General features: G+C 37.6%; 1 protein-coding gene across 3 annotated transcripts; it reads right to left on the reverse strand.

The window, feature by feature from the left end:
- Positions 1-357: 357 nt before the first annotated feature.
- On the reverse strand, positions 358-27,765 carry LOC149820410 (S-adenosyl-L-methionine-dependent methyltransferases superfamily protein). Of its 3 annotated transcripts, XM_089983618.1 has the most exons (12): positions 27,548-27,765; positions 27,369-27,430; positions 27,252-27,302; positions 27,110-27,172; positions 26,865-26,969; positions 25,134-25,241; positions 24,900-24,971; positions 24,748-24,798; positions 23,722-23,784; positions 23,501-23,625; positions 23,068-23,284; positions 358-1,252 (listed from the first exon to the last, which is right to left on the reverse strand). In XM_089983618.1, exons 1-12 carry the CDS (start codon positions 27,726-27,728, stop codon positions 515-517), a joined length of 1,836 nt encoding a protein of 611 aa, XP_089839744.1. In that variant the 5' UTR covers positions 27,729-27,765; the 3' UTR covers positions 358-514. The 3 variants fall into 3 exon arrangements, with proteins under 3 accessions (XP_089839744.1, XP_089839745.1, XP_089839746.1); XM_089983619.1 differs by lacking the exon at positions 27,252-27,302; XM_089983620.1 differs by lacking the exon at positions 26,865-26,969.

The raw sequence follows: 27,765 nt of genomic DNA on the forward strand, positions 1-27,765 counted from the left end.
CAACTTCCTTGAATGTTGTCATCATTCAATGTACAAACATGTCATCAAGATTGAATGGTGTACACTGAATGTTGATCATTCCCAACTTCCTTTCAGTTTACATTTACAAAATTTCCTTGTCACGCACAAATCAGACTTTTTAGTTGGGCCAAGGGAAAACCTCCCATCATCGACTGCACATGTGGTTGGTAAAAACCCTTGAGGTCCCCCACTGTGGAGTACACCTAGCTTCAACCTCACAGCAGGGGATGATGCTCTTTGTGGTTTTCAAACTCGTGATGCCATTTACCAGGAAAATTTTCCAAATCTCACCTGCAAAGATCATTTTGGTTGATATTCCCAAACAGTTCAAGCATATTTCTCCGTCAGAAATAGTAAAGTGCCATCAAACTCGGTAATAAATAATCTCTCAAGTTCACAAACAGATTTTCTAGAGCAAGCAACCAATTGTATATCCTACACTGAGGCAGCAACACAGACATCAAAAGAATGATAAATAGCAAATAAGTTGCTCCTACCTTCCAAATTCAAAACACAGGATATTAAGAGCAGAATTATGGGGTTCTCTCTCGAGAATATTCCCTGAAAACCATTGTGAAATAACACTTCTGATACCAGAGGTTAGGCCAGATAGTTGACAAGCTTCTACTCTGGTTTCAAGGGGCCAGCTATCAATAAGCCAGAACCCCATCTGAGATGCAGCAGAAAGTATAGATGGTTCATCAACTCGCCTCAGAACATGGCAGAGTATAAGAACTGGCTTACTGTCCCCAATAAATCCTTTTGAAATCAGTGCAGAGGCCGTGTCAAACAGCGGCAAGACAGCATCAAGTATATATGTGACATCAGTGCCGATGATCACATCAAAACCCTGAGGGCTTAATGCTTTTATGGAGTCGATATCATCCTTCTTTCCCCATTCCAATCTCTTCCAAGTGATTCTGTCCAACAAAGATGGGAACATGTTTGAGATGATGTTCTGACCTAACAAGTCAAGAGCTACCTCATCTCCATCAGTGGCAACCACCATCTCTGCTTGTCCAGCAGCAATCATTGAGCAGATACCAGCAGAGCCACAGCCCAACTCCAAAATCCGTTTCCCCGTGACTATTGAAGGGTTTTCAGCTAATATTGAAGACATCAAACGAGCCGACTCCCACAGCATCAAACCTGTTGATTTACAGGTGTGTTGGAATTCTTTAGAGAGTACCTTTATTTTGAAGTTGTGTTCTCCAACATTGATATCGGTTACCTACAATTGAAAAAAAATTATTGTCAGCAATGATCATATATGTAATGCATTATGAAAAAAAAAATGACAACACTGAATAAGATCTCATGGCATTTAACCACAAGTCAAATTCACGATACATGAACTGTAATACATGTTTTAATTGATATTTTATGGCAAACTACCGACACAAGCTTCATGCCATTTAATGATTCTTAGCAGGTACATCAGCATCCAACTTGCTCTTGAGTTGGATGTTACATAGATACATGCCTGAGCAGATCTCTGGAAAAACAAGGGAAAGGGTCAATGAACATAGTGCAATTTCTCCTTATACATTTCCCTGGCTGCATTTTATTTGTGCTGCATGTGTAAACCAGATCATTTTGACCATCCAGAAAATTTTATAAAAATATGAAGAATGTGGGCCCGAATACACAGATCGCAGAAAAGGGCTCGGATATATAGGAAACTAATTGTTCTAAAAAAGTTCAAAATACATTTTCTGGAATATTGTATCAGGCAGGATTTACATTTTAGTACCTTCTATAGGCACCAAGGATGTGTTTGTATACCACAGAATAAGTACTATTTCCATCAAAAAGGTAGTTTTTTCAGTGGGCACCACTCACGGCAACTATAAAACGAGAACAATTTGCTTATGTAAGGGCTCTCCATGCCCCACAAAAAGACATGAGTAGGGAGAATGTAGACAAGAAAGAAAGAAATGGGATGACATGAGAGAGAGAGTTTTCCTTTTCACATTAGTGCCATTTATTACAAGTTGGTATTTTGTAAGACCTACTTGACAAAACTGTCCTTGATGCACAAAATGTATGACAGATGAATGTACAAGTATATTCCAAGGAAGATGCGACTAATATTGAGAAACGCAATATCAGTGTATTACTATTGTTGGGTGATACCCTTGTATGTATTTTTATTATTTACAACGGCATTCTTGTCTATTCTTGTATTGTTGGAATCAAAGTTAGATCTGAAAAGAAGTCATTCATGGATCTGGATTCAATCCAGACCCGTATCCATACACAAAGCCGTGTTATGTTGTAATTTAGTTGTTTATTAAAGGGTATTTCTGTACCCTAATTTTTGTAATCACTTCCTATATGTATTACTGAATAGATTAGTTACGGATGAGTGAATTCAGCTGTGACCTTCTGCAGCCCCTCTTCTCTGTCATTCGTTTTCCTCCTTGCACAGGTAAATCTGGAGTTCATCTTTTAACATGATATCAAAGCGGTGTTAAAGCTGGGCCTGGGATTGCTTCTCCAAAAGGAATGTCCAAAGAGATGATCTTAAGTTCCAAGCCAAGAAATCTGTGAGTTTTCAATCTGCATCTTTTCTGAATCCAAATCTGCATTTTTTTCCTTTCTAAATCCAGATCTACATTTCAATTTGCGCCTTTTTCTGAATCCAAATCAGTGTTTCTTCTCAATCTGCGTTTTCCTAAACACATTTAAATTTTCAATCTGCGTTTTTTCTTTCTGAATTCATATCTGCATTTTTTTGTTTTTCTTGCATCTTTCTTTAAATCTGTATTTCGATCTATACCTCTCTTTAAATCCAAATCTAGATTTTCCAATCCCAGATTTGCTGCATCTTCTAATCAGCGTTTTCTCCTCATTCTTTACTAACTCATAGAATAAGTTGAGAGCTCCTCATTGAAACTCTTTTCTTCGGAAAATCGAGAACGTTTCTCCACATTGAAATATTGATTCTTATCTCCTTTTCTTTTGCCAATAATCTTTGTCCATTTTAAAGGGAATCATCGACAGGATCCTCTGCTGCTAATCTGGTTTTTATCTGAAATACCTTTGCTTTACATTCATCATCCTTATTATTCCATATCACAGAATTTCTTGGAGACTATTTATATTTATTCAACGAGGGACTCTATCGATCTGGAACCGATTCAATGTTGCCACGATCAGATCTGTCATGCTTGCTAGTCAAAGGACAAAATATTAAAAGTGGCCAATTTTTTTCATATAGACTGAATCTGGTCCAGAAATTCTCCCTTTTCTTTTAACATCAATTTCCTGTGTTCCTCAATGGATTCCTCCTTCCCACAAACAGATCCTTCTTCTAACTTTCTTAGTCAACTCGTCTCTGAGAAGTTAAACAATACAAATTTCTTGACTTGAAAAAGACAGATCGTTCCTTTTATAAGGATCCAAGATCTCTCTAGACATCTGGATGGGTCAATTCCAACCCCTCCAGAGTTTATTTCGCAGGAAAAGAAAGATGATAAAGGGGCATCTTCTAGTGCTTCTCAGAAATCCGAATTACATCGCTTGGATGAAGAGAGACCAAGCATTGGTGGCATACATCACCTCTACATTGTCGCAAGAGGTTCTTGTAGCCATTCCTAATGATTGTTCAGCCAAGGAGTTGTGGGACAAGTTACTTTAGACATACTCGCAAATATCCGAGGCTAGAGTTGTATTTCTTAAGCGAGAATTTCATATATTGAAAGATTTCATGTCTATCATGGAATACTTGAATAAAATGAAGAGCATCACGGATCAGTTGGCTATCGTGGGATGTGTGGTTAATGATAAAGATAAAGTACAGCAAACTCTAAGCGGGTTGGGGCCAGACTATCATGTTCTGACAACGTCCTTATTGTGCCTCCCAGAGCTTCCAAAGTTTGAAGATCTACGTGCAAAATTGCTGCAATATGAGATGAGAAGAGTTTCTCTGAAGAAAATTATGTGCAATCAGGGACTCAAGAAGTATCGAGGCAGGGGTGGACAGGGAAGACATGGCTTTGGGGGTCGTGGACTACTTCCAATGCCCAATGTTTTCCCTAATCAGCAAGGTCAAAATTTCATTTCTACCTGTTTTATATGTAACAAAAATGGGCATATTAAAGCAAATTGTTGGTTCAATCCCCAAAATAAAGGAAAATCTTCGCAAACAGAGGCTAGGAAAGACACATAAATCTCAAAGGCTGGGGGAGAAGTAAAGGAATTACTATTGGCAGCACTGAATATGAAGCAGAATGATAAAGGCATTTGGTATGTTGACTCAGGGGCAGCAACCCATGTTTCAGGTGATGCGGGTAAACTCTTAAAACCTTATTCCTTATGTTGGTAGAAATAGTATAGTCACAGGAGATGGTTTTCACCACTCCATCTCACACATTGGAAATGTTGTTATACCCATGTCTAAGTCTTCCCTCAAGCTTTCAAATGTTCTTAATGCACCAAATATTCAGAAAAATATTGTTTCTGTCTCAAAACTTATTGATGATATTAATGCCTCAATTGAATTTACTCCCTCTTCTGTTTATGTCAAGGATCTTCGCACGAGGGAGACATTCGCTGAAGGAAAGAGACGAGGCAATATGTACATTTTTCAAAAATATCCCTCCTCCACAGTTCATTCCACTTGTTCATCCTTGAAGCTTTATTAGCATCCATCATTAATTTCTTCTGAGTGTGTGTTCGCTATTTCTGAATGTAATAAGCCAATTCTTTGGCACAGTCGATTGGGTCATTGTGGTCATCATTTTATTGAAAAACTTGTCTCAAATCATTTGATTCCTAAGTCTAGTATGGGTTCAGAAGCAAATGAAATAAAATGTTCGAGTTGTCATTTATATAAGAGTCATGTTTTACCCTTCAATTCAATCAATAAAAGAGCTTCAAGGCCTTTTGAGATCATATGTTCTGATGTCTGGGGTCCTGCCCCAATTGTCTCTGATTCGGGTAGTAGATATTATCTTATCTTTGTTGACAGCTATGCACGTTACACTTAGATATTCTTCATGAAGCATAAGTCAGAAGTCTTTGGATTATTCTGAAAGTTCTATTCTTTTATCAAAAACCATTTCTCTGAAAACATTCTGCATTTTCAATGTGATGGAGGGGGAAAGTTCTCCTCTAGTGATTTTATTCATTTTCTCCAGCAAAATGGAATAAGGAGAAGAGTGTCTTACCCACACATATCTCAACAAAATGGGATTGCTGAAAGGAAGCATCGACATATTGTTGAGAGTGCAATGAGCAAGATGCATGATAGTAATCTCCCTATTACTTTATGGACAGAGGCTTTTCACTCTACAGTGCATGCGATAAACCGCCTACCCATGGCACTGTTAGAAAACAGATCGCCATATTTTACACTTTTTGGCATACATCCCGATTACCATGAATTACGCATTTTTGGATATGTTTGTTATGTGCACATTGACACCTCGTTGAGGCATAAGTTTCAAGACAAAGCCTTGAAGTGCAGATTTATGGGGTATGTGGATGACTATAAGGGGTATAGGTGCTATGATCCTTTGAGCAAACGCATCAAAGTGTCGAGAAACGTTATTTTTGATGAGATGAACTTTGATATTCAATCAGCTAACCCCTCCAGCTTAGGATCCAATGTTGAGCTATACTATCCATGGCTAAGCTTCGAACTCTTTTCCAACATTGATGATGATTGCCCTCCGGACTGTAGTCAGAAGGAAACATGTGAGGAGCCAGAAAATGCATCACAATCAGAAGAGGTTGCAGCACAATCCTCGGAAACAGGAAGGTACAAGGGCATCGTCTACACCCGACGTGAAAAAAAACCTCCACCCGTCTTTGCTTCCTGTCCGGATCTTAATGTGCCTCCTACTTTCTCACAAATGTTGGTTGTCAGGAGGTCTACTCGGGCTCGATATCTACTTGACAGATGGGTCAACGACAAAAAAATTTCACTGGATTTTCCATTGTTTCTGACATCCATAAACAAAGAACATGAGCCTCTCACATTTTATCAAGTTGTCAACTCAAAGAAGTGGATCGAAGCGATGAATGAAGAAATGGAAGCCTTACATGAATGTGGTAGTTGGGAGGTTGTTCTCAGACCACCCAACAGAAATGTAGTTGGATCAAAATGGGTGTACAAGATCAAATATAAACCTGATGGGTGTATTGAAAGGTACAAAGCTAGACTTGTTGCCAAAGGGTTCACACAATAACAAGGGCAGGATTTTAATGAAACCTTTAGCCCTGTTGTGAAAATGGGGACCATTCGAATTGTGTTGGGTCTAGCTATTGAACATGGATGGACATCAAGTCAGCTAGATGTTAAAAATGCTTTCCTGCGTGGAGATTTAAAGGAGGAAGTTTATATGAAGCAACCGGCATGATATGCAGAACAAGATGTTAATCAGTACGTGTGTAGATTTAAAAGAGCGATATATGGTTTGAAACAGGCATCTCGTTCTTGGTTCAAGAGTTTTTCGCTTAAAATACAGAGACATGGCTTCTCTAGGTCCCTTCTAGATCATTCATTATTCATCTACAAAAAGCAAAGTGTGACTACACTCCTATTGATATATGTAGATGACACCATCATTACAGGAAACTGCGAAACTCATATTGAGGAAGTAAAGAAATTGTTGAATCAGATATTTAAAATGAAGGATCTAGGAGATCTACGATATTTCCTTGGGGTGGAAGTGTAAAAATATCTTCAAAGATGTGCACTACAAGCACAAGCTCCACAAAGGGATATGTGTACAAAGACACACCAAGAACACTTGAATAAAAAGTACACAAAGATACAAAGAGAACACTTGAAATGCAAAAGATTTGATCTATTGAGCAAGGGTGAGCACAAAGGCTCCCAAAAGAATGAATACAATTAAAGGGGACACACCCCTATTTATAATACAAGAAGAGACCAAAAGGAGGGGCTCCTACTAGACGTTGGAGGGGGGTCCAACGTCTCCCCCTCCTTTGACTTTTAGTCAAAAAGGTAAAAAAAGAAAAGAAGGAAAAATGAAGAAAGAAAAGGAAGGAAAGAAAAGAGAAAAAGAAAAAGGAAAAAGAGAAAAGAAGACAAAGAAAATGAAAATGAAGAAAAGTTACATGCACATTCACAAGTGTGAATATACGTAAAATGGGAAATGGCAAAAATGCCCCTAAGGCAAATATATATATATATATATATGTATACATGATATAATTTAACAGGAAGTCGACAAGACATGCAATATTCTTACCCTCACTCAACACAAGTATAAAGTGGATATTCTCAGTAGAGCCGGTACGATGAATTGCAAACCCTTGGCAACTCCAAGTGTCATACATCAGAAACTGAGCTCTAAACAGGGAGACTTATAAGAAGATCCTACTAGATACCACAACATAGTAGGCATGTTACAATACCTAACATTCACTCGCCCTGTCATAGTGTATTCAGTCAATCAGGTATCTCAATTTATGCATGAGCCTCGTACATCACATATAGAGGCAGTTAAGAGAATACTAAGGTATCTAAAAGGCATTGTCGATGATGGACTTGTGTACAAAAAAAGTGGGTTGAATCAAGGTGCACATGAGATGATCATTGTTTATATTGACGTTGATTAGGCAAAGGATCCAGATGAACGTCGATCGGTATCTGGTTATTGCAATTTCCTTGGGTCGAACTTGGTTTCTTAGAGCAGTAGAAAGCAGAAAGTCATCGCTAGATCGAGCACAGAAGCCAAATATAGGTCGATGGCTGCCGAGACTGCAAAGGCTACATGGATAAGACATCTACTCACAGAGATAGGAGAATTGATTGCTCGATCACTTCTACTATGCGACAACCAAAGTGCTATTAATATGTCCTTTAATCCTATTTATCATAGTCAGGCAAAACACATTGAGATAGACTTGTCAGAAATATCAGCCTGCAGATGTTAGAGATGTGGTAAAGAACGAGAAGAGAGAGAGAAATAGTCGGCGCAATAGGGTTTTCCCTTTTTACTTAATATTTATAAGTGTTACAATACACTTTACACAGGTAATAAGAACTAACAAACATGCCACCGCTGGATCTCGAGGTGGATCGGGTCGGATCCATGATCCAAACTAACAGCCTCCCTCAAGTTGAGTATGGTCTTTGATCATGCTCAACTTGTCTTTGAGTGCCCAAAACTGATGAGTGGATAATCCTTTTGTAAAAATGTCAGCAACTTGCATATCTGACCTAACATATGCGGGTTCAATTTCTTTTTCTTCCACGGGTTCAATTTATTTTTCTTCCACCTTTTGTCTAACAAAGTGTTGATCGATTTCGATATGCTTCGTGCGACAATGAAGAATGGGATTGAAGGCAATATTAATAGCACTCTGATTATCACAAAGAAGCATAGAGGACGAGATTGGTTCTTGTAATTCTTGCAGTAGGTGTCTCACCCACGTAACATCAGCTGTTCCTGCTGCCATTGCACGATACTCGGCTTCAGTACTAGATCGCGCCACTGCCTTTTGCTTCTTGCTACTCCATGTTACAACATTATTGCCGATAAGGATGCAGTACCCTGAAACTGATATGCGCTCATCAGGATCACCAGCCCAGTCCGCATCTGTGTAGGTGAATAGTCGATGTCCTGACGTATAAGCTGTGTCTTTGTTATACATCAAACCATCTCCAATCGTACCCTTTAAATACCGAAGGATTCTTTTTACCGCTTCCATATGTGCATCTGTAGGAGCATGCATAAACTGAGAGGCCTGATTGACAGAGTATGCTATGTCAGGCCTAGTGAATGTTAAGTATTGTAACATCCCTACAACTCGGCGATACAAAGTAGGATCATGATAAGTAGTGCCTTCTTTAGCACTTAACTTATGATTTAGAAGACAAGGTGTACTAATTGGTTTACAATTCTCCATCCCTGTAGCGAGGAGAATATCAATAGTGTACTTATGTTGGCTCAATGTAATAGTCTCATGTCGACTATCAACTTCCACACCCAAAAAATATCGCAAGCACCCCAAGTCTTTCATCTTGAATTTAGCCATCAGCATAGACTTAACCCAAGATATGTGATCCTCATCACTCCCGGTAATAATGATATCATCAACATATATAAGCACCCAAACAATAGCTGAACCACTTTTGAAGATGAACAATGAATGGTCTAGAACACTTTTATTGAACACATGACGCTGGATCTCTGTGGAAAAACTTTCAAACCAAGATCGAGAAGCTTGTTTTAATCCATAAAGAGAGCGTCGAAGTTTACATACCCAATTTGATGAATCATGCACGCTATATCCAGGTGGCTGCTCCATGTAAACTTCTTCCTTTAGTTCACCATGCAGAAAAGCATTCTTAACATCAAGTTGACTGAGTGACCATCCATGTTGTAATGCCAACGTGGGCTGAATGTTTCATCGTAGTCCTGCCCATATTGTTGTGTGAAGCCTCGTGCAACCAGACGAGCCTTATAGCGCTCAACACTGCCATCCGGTTTGTGCTTGATCTTGTACACCCATTTGGATCCTACAACATTCTTGTTATCTGGTCTTGGCACAATTTCCCATGTGTTGCATTCATGCAATGCTTCCATTTCCTCATTCATCGCCTCTATCCAGGCATGAGAATTTACAACATCATGAAAGGAGGAAGGTTCTGTTTCTTTGGACACTCTGGTTAGAAATGTTTGAAAATCCAAAGAGAAATTGTTATAACTTACCCAACGATCTATAGGATGTCTAACTCGAGTGGAATGTCGTAGAGGAGTCTCAGCATTGACTGGGTGAGTTCTACGAGAATAAACAAGACCAGAAAAACGTGAGGATGTTGTTGTAGGAGGAATGTCTTCTATATGTGGTTCCACATCAAAAGTATAGGGTTCATTGTCTGTCAATAAAGATGAATCCTCATGAGGCAACGAGTCATATAAAAGTGAGTCACTTAGCCAAGGATCATAACTGTCCTGTGTATCTGTGGAAGATGAACCCAGAGTGTCAAAATTTTCATCATCAAAAACAACATTTCTGGATACCCGAATTTTGCCTGTATGAGGATCATAACACCTGTATCCCTTATAGTCATCTGCATACCCAAAGAACTTGCATTGTATAGCTCTGTCTTGAAACTTATTTCTCAATGAATGATCAATATGAACATAACATACACAACCAAAAGGATGTAGTTCTTCATATGATGGATGACAATTATAAAGAACAAAATATGGAGAATTATCTTCAAGGATGGTCATGGGCACCCTGTTGATAACGTAAACAGCTGTGTGGAAAGCCTCGGTCCAAAGGGAAAAAGGTATGCCCACAGTATGCATCATGCTCAAGGCTGTTTCAACAATATGCCTGTGCTTTCTCTCAGCAACTCCATTTTGTTGAGGGGTACGAGGGCAAGAAATGTTACGTGTAATGCCATGTTCCTTCAAATATTCACTAAAATCATGGGATATGTATTCTCCTCCCCCATCACACTGGAAATATACAACATTGGTATTGAATTGGTTTTGGACTAGTGCATGAAACTGTTTGAACAACTTGAAAACTTCATGTTTGTTTTTCATGAAGTAAATCCAACTAAAACGAGTGTAAGAATCAAGAAAGAGTACATAGTATCGAGATCCAGAAAGAGAAGCAGTGGGCGCAGGACCCCAAACATCTGAGCATATAATTTCAAAAGGCTTTGTTGCTCTTTTATTGATACTATGAAAAGGAAGTACATGACTTTTGCATAAATGACAACTTGGACATTTTGACTCTAAACTGACTGCGGGTATTAGACCTTTAGCAGACAACTTGTCAAGAAAGACTTGACTACAATGACACAAACGAAGATGCCATAAGTTTGGCTTATTAAGTTTCAAGACTCTAGATGAGGAACTATGATCTGTGGATCGACTCAAAAATGTTGGAAAGGAAGGAGCTGAAGAAGCCACGGCTATGGAAGACGACGTCTTCAAAGGCACATGAGATTCTTCAAAGACGTACATGTTCCCGCGCCGTTCACCTTCAGCGAGCGTCTTCCTTCAGCGAGCGTCTTCTTGGTGTGAAGATCCTTAAGATAAACAAAAGAAGGAGTAAATTCAATGGAAGAATTTGTTTCATCAACTAATTTAGACACAGATAGAATATTCTTTTGAATAGCAGGTGTGAGTAAGACATTTGACAAGGGTAATTGAGATTCAGGCAAAGAAAGGGAGACATTTCCAGTGTGAGAGATGGGGTGGTGAGATCCATCTCCTATGACTATAGTGCCATTTCCAGTGTAAGGAGTCATGTGAGTAAATTTACCTGCATCAGAAGTAACGTGTGCTGCTGCCCCTGAATCAATATACCATATACCTTCCTCATTTTGACGCAAGTTCATCTGATTGAAAGTAGTCATAAGGATATTTTGTACGTCCTGTGGAAGAACCTGTCCCTGAGGAGTACGGGTAACCTGATGAATGGCCTTCTGCCCTGACCTACTATCTGGCCTCCCTGATTTGTTCCGGTTCTGAGGATTGTACCAGCAGTTTGCTTTAACATGTCCCCGTTTGTTGCATAGAAAACAAGTAGGAACACGTCCTCCTCGTGATACACTGCTTGAACCAATACCTCTTCCACCTGGTGTAGGCAGTAATCCTCCTCTGTTCATAGATGTTCCATTGGGGCGAGGGAGAGTAAATGAAACTCCTGTTTGAATAGGCGTATGTGTCATCATCACAGGATGAGCATCCTCTGACACGTGTTCCTGATTTAAACTGACCTCATATTGCAAAAGCTTAGATTGAAGATCATCAAAACATGGAAAGACTGAAACAACCTGGAGTGCCGTGCAGAACATGCGATATTCAGGTCCAAGACTACCTAATACCTGTTGTACCATATCCTTATCTGATACAAGACTTCCGATGGCAACTAACTGATCTGTAATCACTCTGACATCCCCTATGAACTCTGTAATGGATTTGTTTTCTTTTCGCATGGATTGGAATTTCCACTTGAGTTGCAAAATCCGAGATTCGGAAACCTGAGAAAAAGAATGAGCTAGTTCATTCCACAACTCGGCAGCGGATTGGTCATCAGAGATAGTTTGTAGAACACGATCAGAAAGTGTGGAGGTTATGTAAGCAACTAATGTCTGATCCCGTTGTACCCATATGTCATAAGCTGGATTGGTGCTTCGAAGTTGACTCGCCTTCCCATCTTCACCTGTTATTTCCTGCATGATATGTGTAGGTGGGGCGGGCGATCGTCCATCTAGATGCCCATAAAGACCATGACTGCGAATAAAAGGCACAATTTGGCGTTTCCAAAGCAAATAGTTATCATGTGATAACTTGTGGGTCATGAGGTGAGTAAGAAAACTAGGGTTTAATTTGGAATCCATAGATTTTATGAAGAATGAGAGAACAAACTGTATTTAACAGTGTATTAAGAGAAGAAGAACAACAATATTGTGTGTGTTGAAAATGATATCAACAACACATTGCACAGAAATCCAGAAAATAATCTTCACACACGTTATTCAAAAAAAAAAAATTCAATGGGATACGTGAAATAGGGATACGTGAAACTGCGTGAAATAGGGATACGTGAAACTGCGTGAAATCAGAAGATCAGAAATAGATTTAAGGAAAAAGGAATGGAGAAAGCCTACGTCCTTTCACGCACTGGTCCTTATAGGCCTTCCAGATGATCGATTTCCGCGCCTGTGCTTTGATACCATGTCAGAAATATCAGCCTGCAGATGTTAGAGATGTGGTAAAGAACGAGAAGAGAGAGAGGAATAGTCGGCGCAATAGGGTTTTCCCTTTTTACTTAATATTTATAAGTGTTACAATACACTTTGCACAGGTAATAAGAACTAATTACAAACATGCCACCGCTGGATCTCGAGGTGGATCGGGTCGGATCCATGATCCAAACTAACAAGACCAACACTTTGTAAGGCAAAAGGTCGAAGAAAAAGAGATTGAGCCCAATTTTGTTCGAACTGAAGAGCAAGTTGCAGACATATTCACAAAAGAATTAACAAAGGACATGTTTTGGATGTTAAAAGGCAAGTTGTTCATGATCCAAGACCATGTACAACTTGATGGAGGGTGAAAAGAAGTCGTTCATGGATCTGGATTCAATCCAGACCTGTATCAATAAACAAAGCCGTGTTATGTTGTAATTTAGTTGTTTATTAAAGGGTATTTCTGTAGCCTAATTTTTGTAATCACTTCCTATATGTATTACTGAATAGATCAGTTACGGATGAGTGAATTCAGTCGTGACCTTCTGCAGCCCCTCTTCTCTGTCATTCGTTTTCCTCCTTGTGCAGGTAAATCTGGAGATCATCTTTTAACAAGAACGTCATTTTAGTCCAACTTTATATAGGAAGTTAGTAAGAGGGCTTGACCCCTATGTGTTGTAATATCTTCCATTCTAACTAATAAAGTTTTTGTTTTGCATTGCCTGTCTATGCTCTCCATCCATCATCTTCACTTCTTGTTTTGATAACTTAGGGTGTCGTACCCGTGTCGACACAGGTACTGGTACCTAGACTATGTATGTGTCGTATCCTATATTATATATTATATATATTTTCAGTATATATTTTAGATATAATATATATTTTAGATATATAATATATATTTTTCAGTATATATTTAGTTGTGTCCTCATACCCACATTTTTTGGAATTGTTGTATCGTACCTTCCGTACCCATACCCAGGTGACATAGATGCAGGGTTGTCAGACTAATAAGAAAAAGCGAGAAACGATACGGGGAAAGGAAGTAAGAAGCGAGAATTTAAAATTTATAAGAAGCGAAAAGTGAGGAATCGATTTGAAAGCGAAACAAGAATAAAAAAGGAAACGATATGGGAATCGAATGTGAAGTGAAATGAAAATCGAACAGGAAGCAAATAAAAAGTAAAACAAAAAATGATTATTTTTAAATTTCATGAACTTTTAGTGAGTTAATTTTTTGTCAAAATCTAAGCATGGTAGTTACCAATTTAGAAAAAACACATGAGAAGTGAGTGGAAAGTGTAAGAAACACATAAAAAACATGAAAAGAAACACAAAAGGAGCATGTAGGGGATCATAGATGAAACATAGAAGAAGCATGGGAGAATCAAGAGTTTCATCAAGTTTCGAAAGCAAGGAATATCATGCTTTCGAGGCTTCTGGCACAAGTTTCTAGGAAACACATTTTCCACCTATCAAAGAAGCTTCCAGTAACTTTAACTAAATGCCCAAAATATCCTTCTACCATTTAACACACTCATTTGAGTAGGAGAAAGGATGTCTATCAACCTCAAGTGCCAGTAATAATTGCAAGTGTTGATCAAACAAATATGGACTGTTTACAACCATGCATCCTAACATTTCTATCTCCTTGATAAATGGTAACACATATTTTCTTTGAGAAAGTGCATCTTTTAATGATCTGAGGACATTTATGCAAAGGTAAAGTTGCAAGGGTTCAAAATCCTGAATATGGAAAACTTATGTAGATATTTCTTTGATTAATCAATCTCCCTTGCATCATCATCAATGACAACAATGTTATGAACATACCCATATCACTTCGTTTGACAAAAAGAAGAGAAAAAGAGAATAACTTTCTCATAAATCTAAATCGTACTATTGTCTTGCTAAATCTCTCAAACAACATCCTTTGTATTACTTAAACCCTATGTCACAAGGATTTGGCCAACCAGGTGTCGCACCCACGTCAATGCGACGCGACATGGGTGTGCGTGCAGTTGCAGCACCCGGTGCGGTCAACCCAGAGTTGCCAGTCGAGGAAGCGGGAGCGGGAAGCGATACGGGAAGCGGAAGCGGGAAGCGAGGCACTTTCAAAAATTTAGGAAGCGGAAAGCGTGGGACCACTTAGGAGCGAACCGGGAAGCGTCTCGGAAGCGAGAACCGGAAGCGACCTAAGAAGCTATAAATTTCTAAATTGTAAATTATAAGCTACAAAGTTCTAAACTCTAAGTCTAACCTTAAAATTAACATAATCCACTACTTCACTTCATCATGCAAGATTCAAAATAAAAGTATACCAAAAAAATATTATAAGACCATGACAAAAAAGTAACATAAAAGTTTTTAAGTTGGACTACTCCAACTACACCATAAAAAAAAAAATAATTCAAGAGTTCATTAATCTGTCATCTTTCTCTTCCCCTTCAAGTCAGCAATAGATTGCGAACTTTCTGCATCATCACGTGCATCTTGTCCTCCACGACCATGTCTTCTGCTCCTTCCTTCATTTCCTATAATGAATACGTTAAAAAGTTAAAATGTTCAAAAACCATAATTTAAAATATAAAAAACACAATATCAACATACCTTGCCTAAGTCTCCGGCTAAAGAAACGATCAATCCGACCATGAGGAACTGATGGTCGCTCTTGTATATCTGCAGTTCTAATAGCTCTGATGGATTGATTTGTATCCTCTTCAACTTCATTTGTACGCATAATTATTGGAGGTAATGGAGCTCTTGGTTGTGCATCTTTATGTTTGGATTTGGAAATAGTGCTTGATTGTTGTGCACTATCATCCAAATCTCTCCATCGCATATCCTCTAATCTCAACGTATTTTCTTCTACAATAGGAAGTTCTGGATTGATATCCCATTTTCGACTAGGCCCTTCTTTATAGCGATTGTTGCACCTTTTATAACAAGAATATAAAATATGAATGCTAATAAACAATCAATGATAAAAAAAGAGAAAAAAATACCAAAACAAAAGTACAACACAGTTTAATTATACCTGTCAATCAATCGAAGATTGGAATGAATATACACTAAGGTATCAGAACGATCTTCATTGAGCCTATTTCTTTTAACATTGTGAATGTAACTATAGGTGCTCCACACTCTTTCTGCAGAAGATGTGCTAATAGGTTGAGATAAAATCTTAATGGCTAATGCTCTCAACTTCGGTGTATCACTACCATAAAAACGCCACCAATTAAGCACTGACATTGTAGGATTCAGTGCATCTATTCGTACTGCATTTCGGCTAAATCTTCCACTTCTTGATGCAAAAGCCACAAGTTGTGACCTATAAAGTGTAGATAACTCTTCATTTCCAGAAGATATGACTTCAAGCGCAAGCATTGCACCGTCTAAGATATCATTATCCTTTTCTGCAAAAAAAAAATGTTTAGTAACTATAACAAGAGAAATGCAAATGAAATAATAAAATAATTAAATCATTTAACTTTAAACTTTATTAAATAGATAGAATTAAATTTTTACCAGGAGAAACTCGTTTGACCCCTTCTGCTGCTGGGATTTTGAGATACTCTGACTCGTAATATTTTGGAGTAAGCATGTGGGTTAGACTATAGAGAGACACATTCATTCTATCCCATCTATTTAAGACAATCTTATGAATCTTTTCATATAAATCTGATTGTCCTTTTAGATTGTCTTTGATTTCCCCCAACATGTTGTCCATGCCTTCATACACTTCACCAATTATAGAGCCTTCCTAATCACAAAATTTAATCATCTTATAGATGGGTTTTGTAATCAATAATGCTAAACGTACAGAATCTCAATATTCTTCATCAAGAACAGTTGTTTCTGTTGTAACGACCCTTTTTTTATAATTTCATCCGTGCATGATTGCTTCCAATCGCTCCATCTATCTGAAACTACTGTGAGCCTTAAGCTCTCCCTCACATCAAGCAAGTGTTTCAAAGTAGTATAATGTGAAGCAAACCTTGTTTTTGCAATCTTTATTAATTCTAATTTTTCATTGCTTCTAAAGATTGCTAGTGCTTTTGAATGATTTGTGATATACTTCACAATTTCTTTACTCTGCAAATATGTTTCTCCCAACCAATGAAACTCATGTGCCAAATCCTTGAAGATCAAATTAAGTGTGTGCACAACACAAGGTGACCAAAAAATATACTTGTACGTTTGTTTTAATTCTTCACCTGCTAACTTGCAATTTGCTGCATTGTCTGTAATCACTTGCACTACATTAGAAGGCCCCACAAGTTTAAATCCCGTCTTCAAAAACTCGGCAATGTTTGCAGCTGACTGTTGCACATTAGAAAAATCGCTTGCATATAAGAACATCGAGCCAAAACAGTTTGAGGCAAGTATATTTATCAAGTGTTTGTTCTTGATATTTGTCCAACCGTCTGAGACAATGGAAACTCCAAACTCCTCAAACTTTTCTCGAAATTCATTTAACTCCCTGTGAACACACACTTTCTCACTGTCAAGCAACGTTGTTTGCGCTTTTTCATATGATGGGGGTTTATATCTGGGCACTTTACTAACTACAGATATCATATCTTCCCAATATGGTGATCGAAGCACATTGAAAGGTATGCCATTTCCACACAAAAATCTGATAATTTTGTGATCTACATCATCTCTTTCTACCTTTTTAAAGGTATCACGAATATCAACTGTTTTTCGGCTTCCACTAGATGATGTAGTCATACTAATAGGCTTCTTCTGAGTATCAATTCTTGATCTCCTCAACTCAAATGCACTTGATGAAACCTCCACTCGACGAACTTGCCTCTTAATTTTTTTTGTCAATTCTGCATTTTTTGCAACTTCAGGGCAAAAGGCAATCCCAACACTTTGTCCCTTTGGAGATCCCATGAGATGTGCAAAAACTCGAGTATATGACCCATGATAAATATTTTTGCAGTGCCTGCACATAAAAACTTGGGTTCCACCTTGCTTTCCTTGCCCACTCTTCTTTTGTTTCAATACATGGCGCCATAGCACTGTTGTTTTATGCATGCTAGGTGGTTCATCATCTTGGTCATCTTCAGAATAGTAGTCATCCAAGTCATATTCTTCTTCATCTTCCTCATCAAAACAATTTTCGTTTCGGTCCTCAAACTGATATGGACAAGCAGAAGACCTCTTCTTGCCCTTCCCAACACCACTAGATGATTCATGCTCAGAATCAACCTAAAACACTTTAAAAAAGCTATTATTAACAGTAAATAATGGAGAGTGAAGAACACAAATCATTACTCATAATTTACCAATTACTAAAACAAATAAATAAACATCATTTAAGGAGGTGAAAGATCTATGATTCTATAATATACTATGATAAAGCAAACAAAATTTAAAAAAAAAAGTTCTTTCAAAAGTTTGCATTTATGAAAAAATGCCAAAATAAGATAACATAACAACGAAGAAAAACAAAATTCATATTGGCCGACTGTTACTAGCAATAATGATATTTATTTAAAATTTTAAACAACTAGCTGCAGCATACTAGTTGCCCCACTCTTCTGATAGAGTAAATGAGCCGAGCCTGGGTGTGCCCACGCTCAGTATATCAAAGAATTCATACTTAATAGGGATGATAAGCTCAATCATGCTTGGTATACATTTTGTATAATATGTTTTTATAATATGAATTCAAGAATTTTCCTATAATATATTTTTTATATATTATAGGATACTTATAAGTATCTCTTTTGTTTTGTTTCTTTTATCATGCTTGGTTCACTTGATCAACATGTAAGTTCAGAATTCACATAAAGCAAAATCACTTCAAGAGATCAAGGAGAGAATAGATTCTAAAAGTCTGCAAGATCAAACACCATAATGAAACCATAAGACACCTTGTGGAGGCAGAACATGTTTTTCATTGACTTTGAAATTGAAAACAATAAATCAATAATCCATATATATCCAACAGTAAAAGAATAATAAAAGTGATCCAGTCAATCTGATCAGGAATCAGGATTCAAGCAATCGTCAAAATGACTTAAAAGTTAAAACCTACAAGAATGATAAAAAAATACTGCATTAACCCTTATTTCTAAAAAAGACGACCAAATAAACTCAGTTAAACAACCACAAAATGTGAAATGTTTCTCAACCAATATATTGTTCATTTATGGGTCTCAAATAAGAATATAAATGATCATCATATGATAACACAAAACAAAAGATAAAGACCATCATGTTATTGCAACGGAAAAATGAAACAAATAGTCTCTAACAATCCCCTGTTCCTTAAATGTACTTTCTAGAGAGAATGAAGGAATCAAACCTCTGCTCACGAGCTGAACCTCACACCACACAAATCAGACACCAGCCCTATATCACTCGAAAACTCTTCATCAAAGCAAAATATGGGCCTCCCGGTCCAGTTAAAAAAAAAAATTAAAAGCTCAGTATTAGCCCAGTTCCGATTCCATATGAAATAGATTTTTATCCATTTTTGTAGCCCAACCCTAACTACAGCAAATAGTTTGATTTGTCCATATGAAATAGATTTTTATTAATAATTGTAGCCATTTTTATTTTATCTCAAAAAAAAAGGAGGATGCTGCCCCTGAACCCCTATCACACCAATTTTTTTTCTTGCTACACCCCTATTTGCGCCCCCGAACCCCTATCAGCAAAGTTTTGTTCATTTCTGGGTTGACCCAGTAAATGCCTGAGTGAAACCGAGTCACTAGGTTGACTCGGCCAGTTTTTAAACCATCATTAGATAGCGTATCATGGAGACAATAAAAAACAACCCACTGCTTCATGCAGAATGAATAAAAAAAACCGCTGCGATAATGAATCAGAAACTAAAAAAACTACAAACAAACCCTTGATCTACAGGAACAAAAAAACCCTTGATATACACCCAGAAAAAGAATCTTACACCTAGCAACCCCTGCGATAGATCTACACCGAGAAAGAAAAAACCCTTGATCACTTTCCCCAAAACTACCCTATTGGATCCCACTGGTGTTGCTGACTGGAGGGGAGCTCGCACGACAGAGAGATAGAGAGAGTGACAGAGCGTGAGAGAGGGGGGTAAGAGAAGATAGCGTACCTGAAGGTGAACATCTTCATCTTCGGAAGTCGGTGGAGGCCACCAGAATTTTTTGAGGTCGCCGGAACTCGGAGCTCGCCGAAAACTCGAGAGAGAGAGAGAGAGAGGAGTCGGAACGCGTGAAAAAACAAAACCCTAAGCCCCTTTCGATTTTATTTTTTCACGGGTTTTATAAAATACCCATTTTAACCTCGGTAAAAAATATATTCATGTGCAAAAAAAAAATTTTAAGGGCAAATTCGACCTTTCCATAATAGCGTCCCCCTTTAAAGGGAAGCGTGTCTCCCTTTAAAGGGGTACGCGTACCCCTTTAAAGGGAGACGTGCTTCCCTTTAAAAGGGGACGCGCTTCCTCAATTGAACCTGCGCTTCCCCTCGCATTTCGGAAGCGCTGCGTTTCGCGCTTCCGAAGCGCGTCCCGGGGAAGCGCGCTTCCCCTATTCTATAGGCGTTTCCGGTAACTCTGGGTCAACCCAACCCTGGGTGTGGTCAACGCACCCAGAGTCATATATGTCCAACTTTTGGACTTTAAAATAAAAAATAAAAAATTGCCCAATGAAATGGGCTTGAGGATTGAGGCAAAACTGTTTTGCCCTCTCTCCTCTGTCTCCCAACGCTGCTGCGCTGCGACACCCAGACAATACCGTCCGGCGAGCGCGATGCTTCCTCTCCATCTCCAAGGTATGTATTCTCTCCCTCATTCTCTCCTTCAATCTCTCTCTCTCTCTCAATCTCTCTTCACTCGTCTCTCAATCTCTCAGCTACCTCTCTCTCTCTCTATTTTTTCCCCCATTTTTATATTGCGTGTCTCTCTCTCTCTCAACTCAATCTCTTTCCCCCTTACTGTGTACCTCTTTCTCGCTCTCTCAATCTCGACTAAACAAGCCCATTTTAAAAAAAAAAATTACCCATTTTAGGGAAAACTCAGTTCGGCTGGCTCGCTTTCTTAAAAAACTATCTTTTAAGAGTTTTTACATGTAAAAACTATGTAATATAAACATTATACATAATATACATAGATATATTATACATAATGTGTTTGTTGGGATGTTGCAAGTTTGAATCCTAATCGTATGGCCCGTATGGGGGTCTGTCAAATTTTTTTTTGCTGTTTTAAGCAGCCATTTTGCAAAACATGCTGACCGAACTAAGTTTTCACAAACCCAGCAAAGCCGAACTCAATTTTCACAAGCCCTGCCAAGCTCGAACTGAGTTTTCACAAGCCCAACCAAGCCGAACCGAGTTTTTCCTATGACATATGGTTGATTATAATGTGTATTATTTGTTGATGACTTGATGTTGGGTAATTTGATTGTTATTACTAATTTTGTTACTTAAAATTTGGTTGTATACTCATGTTTTTATTACTAACTTACTACTAGTCTATTATTCTATTGTTATTGTTAAATACTTAGATATTTTTAACATTTGTTATTGTTACTAGTTAAAATTTTAGTAACATATTAGTCTATTGCCTAAAATTTGTTAAAATTTTGTTACTAACTTACTAGTTAAATACTTAGATAGATCAAGTTGCATTAATGTAGAATAGAATTGTAGATTGTTAATTTGATTTATTGCATGTATGATGATGAATTGATTTGATGATATTATGATAATTGTTTTTTATTTCATTAGTGTTACTGTTGTTAACTTTTAAAACTTAAAAATTATATTATATATATATATAATTTTTTATATTTTTGCCCTCCCGCACCCAAGTTTTTTTAAAGTGCCGCATCGCCGCACCCGCACCATGTGACATAGCTTAAACCTATGGACATTCTTCTTTTTCACCTTAGACACTTTTTCTTCCATTCTTGTAGACAAAAATTAGGAATGAATGACATCTATATGTTTCCAAACAAGTTTTATTAAAGAAATGCATTATTGAGATCCACCTAATGTAATGTCCTACCCTTCTGAGTAGCTAGATCAATGAGATCTGCGATTGCATTTAGTTCAACCACAGAAGCAAACATTTATGGCATTTTATCTCATAAGCTTGACAATACCCCTTTGCTGTGTCTTTCTTTAAATCTCTCAATTGATCTATCTGACTTCAAATAGCATGTTTGCATTCTGTCCCACAGGTTTTCTAACTGTAAGTAAAGAAGTGATTTTAAAGGTACCATCTTTCTTAAATGCAGCCATCTCAATTATCAAAGAAGCCTTCAACTATGGATGCATCTTTGCCTCTTCCAGGTTCAAACTTTGCTATAAATTTTTGAAGGATTGGGTCATGTATTAATAAGATAATAAAACATAGAAAGAATGAGCAGTACATAAACATTTTTCCTTTCCTATGAGACATTTGAAGACCAATATCTATAGTGGAATCAGATCTCTAGTTGCTTTAGAATCAAGAGAAGGGATAACTCTGATTCGTAAAGAACATCAAATAGTTACAATACTGAGAGGACAATGAATGGCAAGATTTCCTTTCCCTCTTACATAGTCTTTTACTTCCTTACGAGCTTTTGCTTCATTTTCTCCATCAATGGGCCTTCAAGATACAACAGAGTTAAAGGTAGACAAGGTATTGGCAGCATATCTATTTCAAAAAGCTCTAACTCATTCTTGTAGTAAGGCTTATCCTTGAAAAATGTGGCATTCATAAAACATACTTCCTACCAGAACTTGGATTAAAACACATGTACCCTTTTGTGAAGGAGAGTACTCCATAAACGACCATTTAGCAACCCTAGAAACATGTTTATCCCTAAAAAGACTATTGAATGTGAACATAAGAAATACTAGGAAGCACTAAACAGATTTGATTTGGTATTTAAGGTTTGAAGGAGTAACTACCTCACTTTGGATCGTATTAATTAAATAGGTGTGCACCACACAAATAATATTCAAGAAAATTCATCTTTAGCAACAAAGTGTGAGTTATTTCAAGGAAGATGCTTGTTCTTCGTCTCAACTACCCCATTTTCAACCACAAATAGCATAACGACATTCAGAATATGCTTTTAACGGTAAAAAACTCATAACATTCAATGCTTATGAACATTATAGCAATTTGGAAGTGTCCATTCGGAATACACATGCTACAAAATCAAAACCATAGATACTGATTCTAGCTTGATTATTTTCAATGCTTATGAGCTTATAAACATCAATTTGAAAGAAATAATCCATTTATCTTACAGAAATACGAAAAGTCCAACATCAGAGAAAAAATCACTACTTGATACAAGGAATGTCTACTTGACTGTAAAAAATATTTTCCATACCTCACTAAAGGCCGTTGAAATGTCAAACATATCAAGAGCAATACTGTCAGAGATATCCACGTCATTTACAAGATCTGCTAACTTATTTGAACCAACATGCTCTTTTGAGTCATTGTTTTTTTGAAGAGGGTGATCCGCATGGTGGTGGGACTCATTTGCATTAGAACCATGTGGGCCGGAACCATCAATAGATAAAAATACACCTTGGATCCAGCGGCTAACATATACAATAGATCCCAGAGAAACCAAATCAATACCAATTTCATATTAACACAAAATATCATAAATATTAATACGTAAAATAAAAAAATAAAAATAGTCTTAATGGTACTTATGTACAACAAAATTTATGGTTTCAACTTGTGCCAATGTTTACACACAGACAGATAGGCCATCACATCGTGCTAGTAGCATTTAAGTAGATTGATCTTACCGATCCATCACAATCCCCTTAGACCGATTCTCCACTTGCTTGTAGTATACGTTAATTTCTTCTTTGACAAATCCACTTTGCTTAAATAAATCGAGCAAAAAGTCTTCAGAGAAATAAAAAGCACGCTGAACCATGCAAACCAAGGAAATGATCAGAATGTGGACTGACAGAAGGTTATGAACATTAAGTGGAAAACAAAAGGTGGCTACAAGTCTACTTACAGTACCATCACCCCTGACATAAAAATTCTCAGTGATCTTCTGGTCCTTGGTAGTCAGCCGTTCCTAATATCATTTGACCCATTCAAACTTAGGTCACTAATCTCGAAATTTATCAGAATGAACCACCAAGTTCAATAACAAGATAAATACCACAAAAATATCCCTGATGTTTTTGAAATGGACATATCACTGTACCAACTACAAAAGTATAGCTGCAGTCTCTTCAAAATTTGGATGCAATCGTCAAGGTATCACTATCATATTAAGATGACACAAGCATTATGTCATGAAAGTTTGTTCTCCACCTCCACTAATCAAGACCAAAAGCGTACAGCAAAAAAGAAACAAATTATTCACAAAGTTTATTGCTGTAGTGCCGAGGAGTTTGGCCAGAAAAATCACCGGTGCACAGGAGTGAGCTATCGGCTGTAGCTGGTGCGCGCACAGGGTCCGAGAAAGAGTTCACCTTGGGACTCAACATATACCTTAAAGTTGCATCCCAAGTTAACTAAGATAATTCTCCAAACCGTACCATATAGCACAATGACCAACAATCCCAAGTCATCCCGATCCCACAAGTAAGTTGAATTGCACAGAGACTCATAAAACCAACATAAGGGTCTTTAAAGAGTAAACAGAAAAGCTAGCATGAATAATAACTTGGCATGGAAATGTTGCAACCGCATTTTAGGCTTTCTTTATTTTGGAAATCTAACATCAAGTAATGCAAATAATAATATCAATAACACTTTTTAACTACTATTTTTTAAAATATACAAGTGAAAAAGTAAATTCCAGGCATCCAGTCAGTACATAATAATGGTAAAAAGTGTGATATCAAGAGCTATGCCAAAAAAGATTCAGCAAACATCACAAAGGAAAGCAAATATCTAACTTAGAGTGAATGTTCTAAAGAACATTAAAGAAACGAAACAATCCCAATCAAGTAGCCATGCTATGGGTCGAAAAAAATGGTAAATATGCTACTGGCCAAAATGGAATAGCAGGTTAACCTCATTGACCCACCTGTGCAAGGTCTCCAGTTGCATAATCTCGTAACAGAATATGACCATTTGGCTGCAGAAGAATAGAAACATCAATCACACATCATCACATGTTAATAATGCAACAAACTGACGATAACCATCACAGTTTGCCTTTTTCTGTCAACCCAATACCTTAAGGACTCTCCTGATATTTTGTAATACTAGTGGCATCTTTTCAGGAGCTACTGCAGATAACATAAATATCTGCAAAAGTCAGACAATCCCCCAAACATATTCACAAAACTTTCAATGCATGTATCTCAATATGATATCAGATCAAAAAGCCTCTTTCAGCAAAAAACAATGCTTTAGAGAGGCAACAAAATACTGCTATCTTTAGATAGGAGCATAAACTGTTCAAATTACCATGGTTACAATGTCCACTGAAGATGGTGAAATTTTGTTGGTAAGGTCATCTAGAGTCAGATCACATACAAATGCATTAATAAGGTCTTCATTGAAGTCCTCGTGTGCCTGCATAAAAAAGTTTAGAGATTTTATGTCAGTCGCACGCTACATAGATGAACATGAACATGCAGATGCACTCACACATGAATATGTGCATCCACTAACTTTTGAAGATAAGCCTCAGAAGCGTTTATCTTCCAGCATTGGAAGTGGCCTCTGAATGATTATGCAAGTCTTATTTGAACAGTATATGCATGGTGTAGCTCAAGATACCACCTGAGGAACATGATTGATATACAAATATATATTACAAGGACGCCATAAAGAAATTATATGCATAAGAAGGATCTAAACAACAAAAGCCATTGAAGAGAAGCAAGAATCTCCATTGAGAATAAAAAACTAGTTTGGCTAGTACCTTCCAAGGAAAAACTTCGAGATCAAAGCCAACTTCTACTCCAACATTATCCTAACACCCAGCAACATTTGGTGCTGGGTAGGGGTCCAGTAGCATACCTGACGGCATAGTCAGTCTCCAAAGCCCTCTTTGATACTTTTAAAGATTGTTTCTCAAAGAAACTTCTGTGTTGGACCAGATTTGTTAAAAATCATTAAAATTTAAAATTTCATCCTTTGCTATTATTGACTGTCATTCACCCAAAAGCAGAAGGTAAATTGCTTAATCAATTTGTTTGATTTATTTACTTTATGCTGAAATGCTTCTAATTTGAGAATAATATCATTATTGGCAACATAAATTATTATGAATTTTCAATATCTCTTCCATTGCCCTGCATCAACACCAAAATCATGCTAGGCATAATGGATCTACAAAATTCACAACCTGATGTCGTCGGTATAATGGATCATGTCATTACAAAAATAATATCGCTAATCCACCCACAAGAACAAATGATGCTACTGCTACCACTACTTCTAATACCACAGAACCAAGCCACAAACATCGCCTATTTTTTAAATATCTGCCAATCCTATGACGAGAATTTCAGAAACCGAAATAATCCCAAAACACGATATTTGCAAAATATCACAAAGTTTGAAAACATCACATTTTCATCCCAACATTATTTTGTTATTAACAGAATTATATGGCTTTTATTTTTTCTTATATGTTAATATATTTTATTATATTTCTTTGATTTAAGCATAAGCCATCTTTTCCCGAGATTTTACCAAGAAAAAATAATTTTCTTAATTTATCATGAGATTTTCCTTTAAGAGAAAATTGCACTAACGAGATCATGATGAATACCACCACTTAAATAGCCATCCCTAGTGACACCATAATTTGCAATGCATCATATAGCATGCTGCAACCAAGACCATACGCACTTCCACCATCAAACCACAACTTCCATCACGCAAATTATCATGCATGAAGCTTCAACCGTGTAGCTGCAGCAGGTTTTGAAAAAGGAATCTATCGCGATTTTGAACCTGTTCTTTTCATGACTCCTCTTAATTGAGACGGGAAATAAAACGCACTAAGTATGAATTTGAATACATTGTACATATTGGAATCCAGTAGTACAAAAAGTATTCTTCCTACCCCATTTCAACTCATTTAGATTTGTAGTTGTGGCCGGCTATCATGGCCTCTATAAGAAATAACGTGCGAAGAAAAAAAACAAAACAAAACTTCTTCGACTCCGTAAGAAAACAATAAACCTTCACTAAATCAACAGCACGTGGTGAGAAATCGCATGCATAAACAAAGATATGCGGGAAAGTGGCAATCAAAGGGAAAATTGCGTTCCCAGCTCCACAGCCAACCTGCGCATGAACATCAACAAGATTATGTCAAGCCAACTACGAACAAAGTTGATAAGCAAAGCCCTTCTCAGACAAATACCATAAAAAGCTAAGTGACGAATTACAAATCCTACCACAACAGCAAAAACAAATCATCTTACCTCCAATACAATCTTTTTCTCCCTCTTCTTCCCAGTGGATTCAGTAGCATTCTCATCCCCATCCTGGCACAAAGAAGAAAGAAATCACCAGTAAAATAACAGGAACAGGAGAGAGAGAGAGAGAGAGAGAGAGAGTACCCACATTGAAATAACCACCCCATTCTTTATCCAAGTAGTGACGATCTTTGAAGAACTGCAAAGGGTTGGGAGAAATGAAGAGAACCTAACAGAGAGAGAGAGAGAGAGTGAGAGAGAGTACCCTGTTTTCGTGGCGCTTGTAAAAGATGTCCCAGTACTTCTTTGCATCCCTCTCGTACTTTTCTACATAATTTCGTGAAAAAGGAGATGAGAAAAGAACGAATAAAGAAGGCACAAAAGAGGGGAGAGCAGAAAAGGGGAAGGTTGAAGCAAGATGGGGGGGTGACCAATAACCAATACCTCTCCAATATGGAGTGATTACCCCAGTAGATGAGGTCGGATAGATCTGCAACACCCCCTTCCCTGAAGAAGAAGAAGAAGAAGAAGCCATGGTGCTCTTGGGGGATGTGGCCCTTGTACATATAGGCGAGGCGGTGGGCGACGAGGCTGGTAAACGATCAGAACGAACCGAACATGGCATGGTTGGGCTCGGCTTGTTTGTTTACCAATGGAGTAGG

Source organism: Nuphar pumila, chromosome 12 (assembly GCF_984573655.1).
Source record: "Nuphar pumila chromosome 12, dmNupPumi1.hap1.1, whole genome shotgun sequence".
Lineage (NCBI taxonomy): Eukaryota > Viridiplantae > Streptophyta > Magnoliopsida > Nymphaeales > Nymphaeaceae > Nuphar > Nuphar pumila.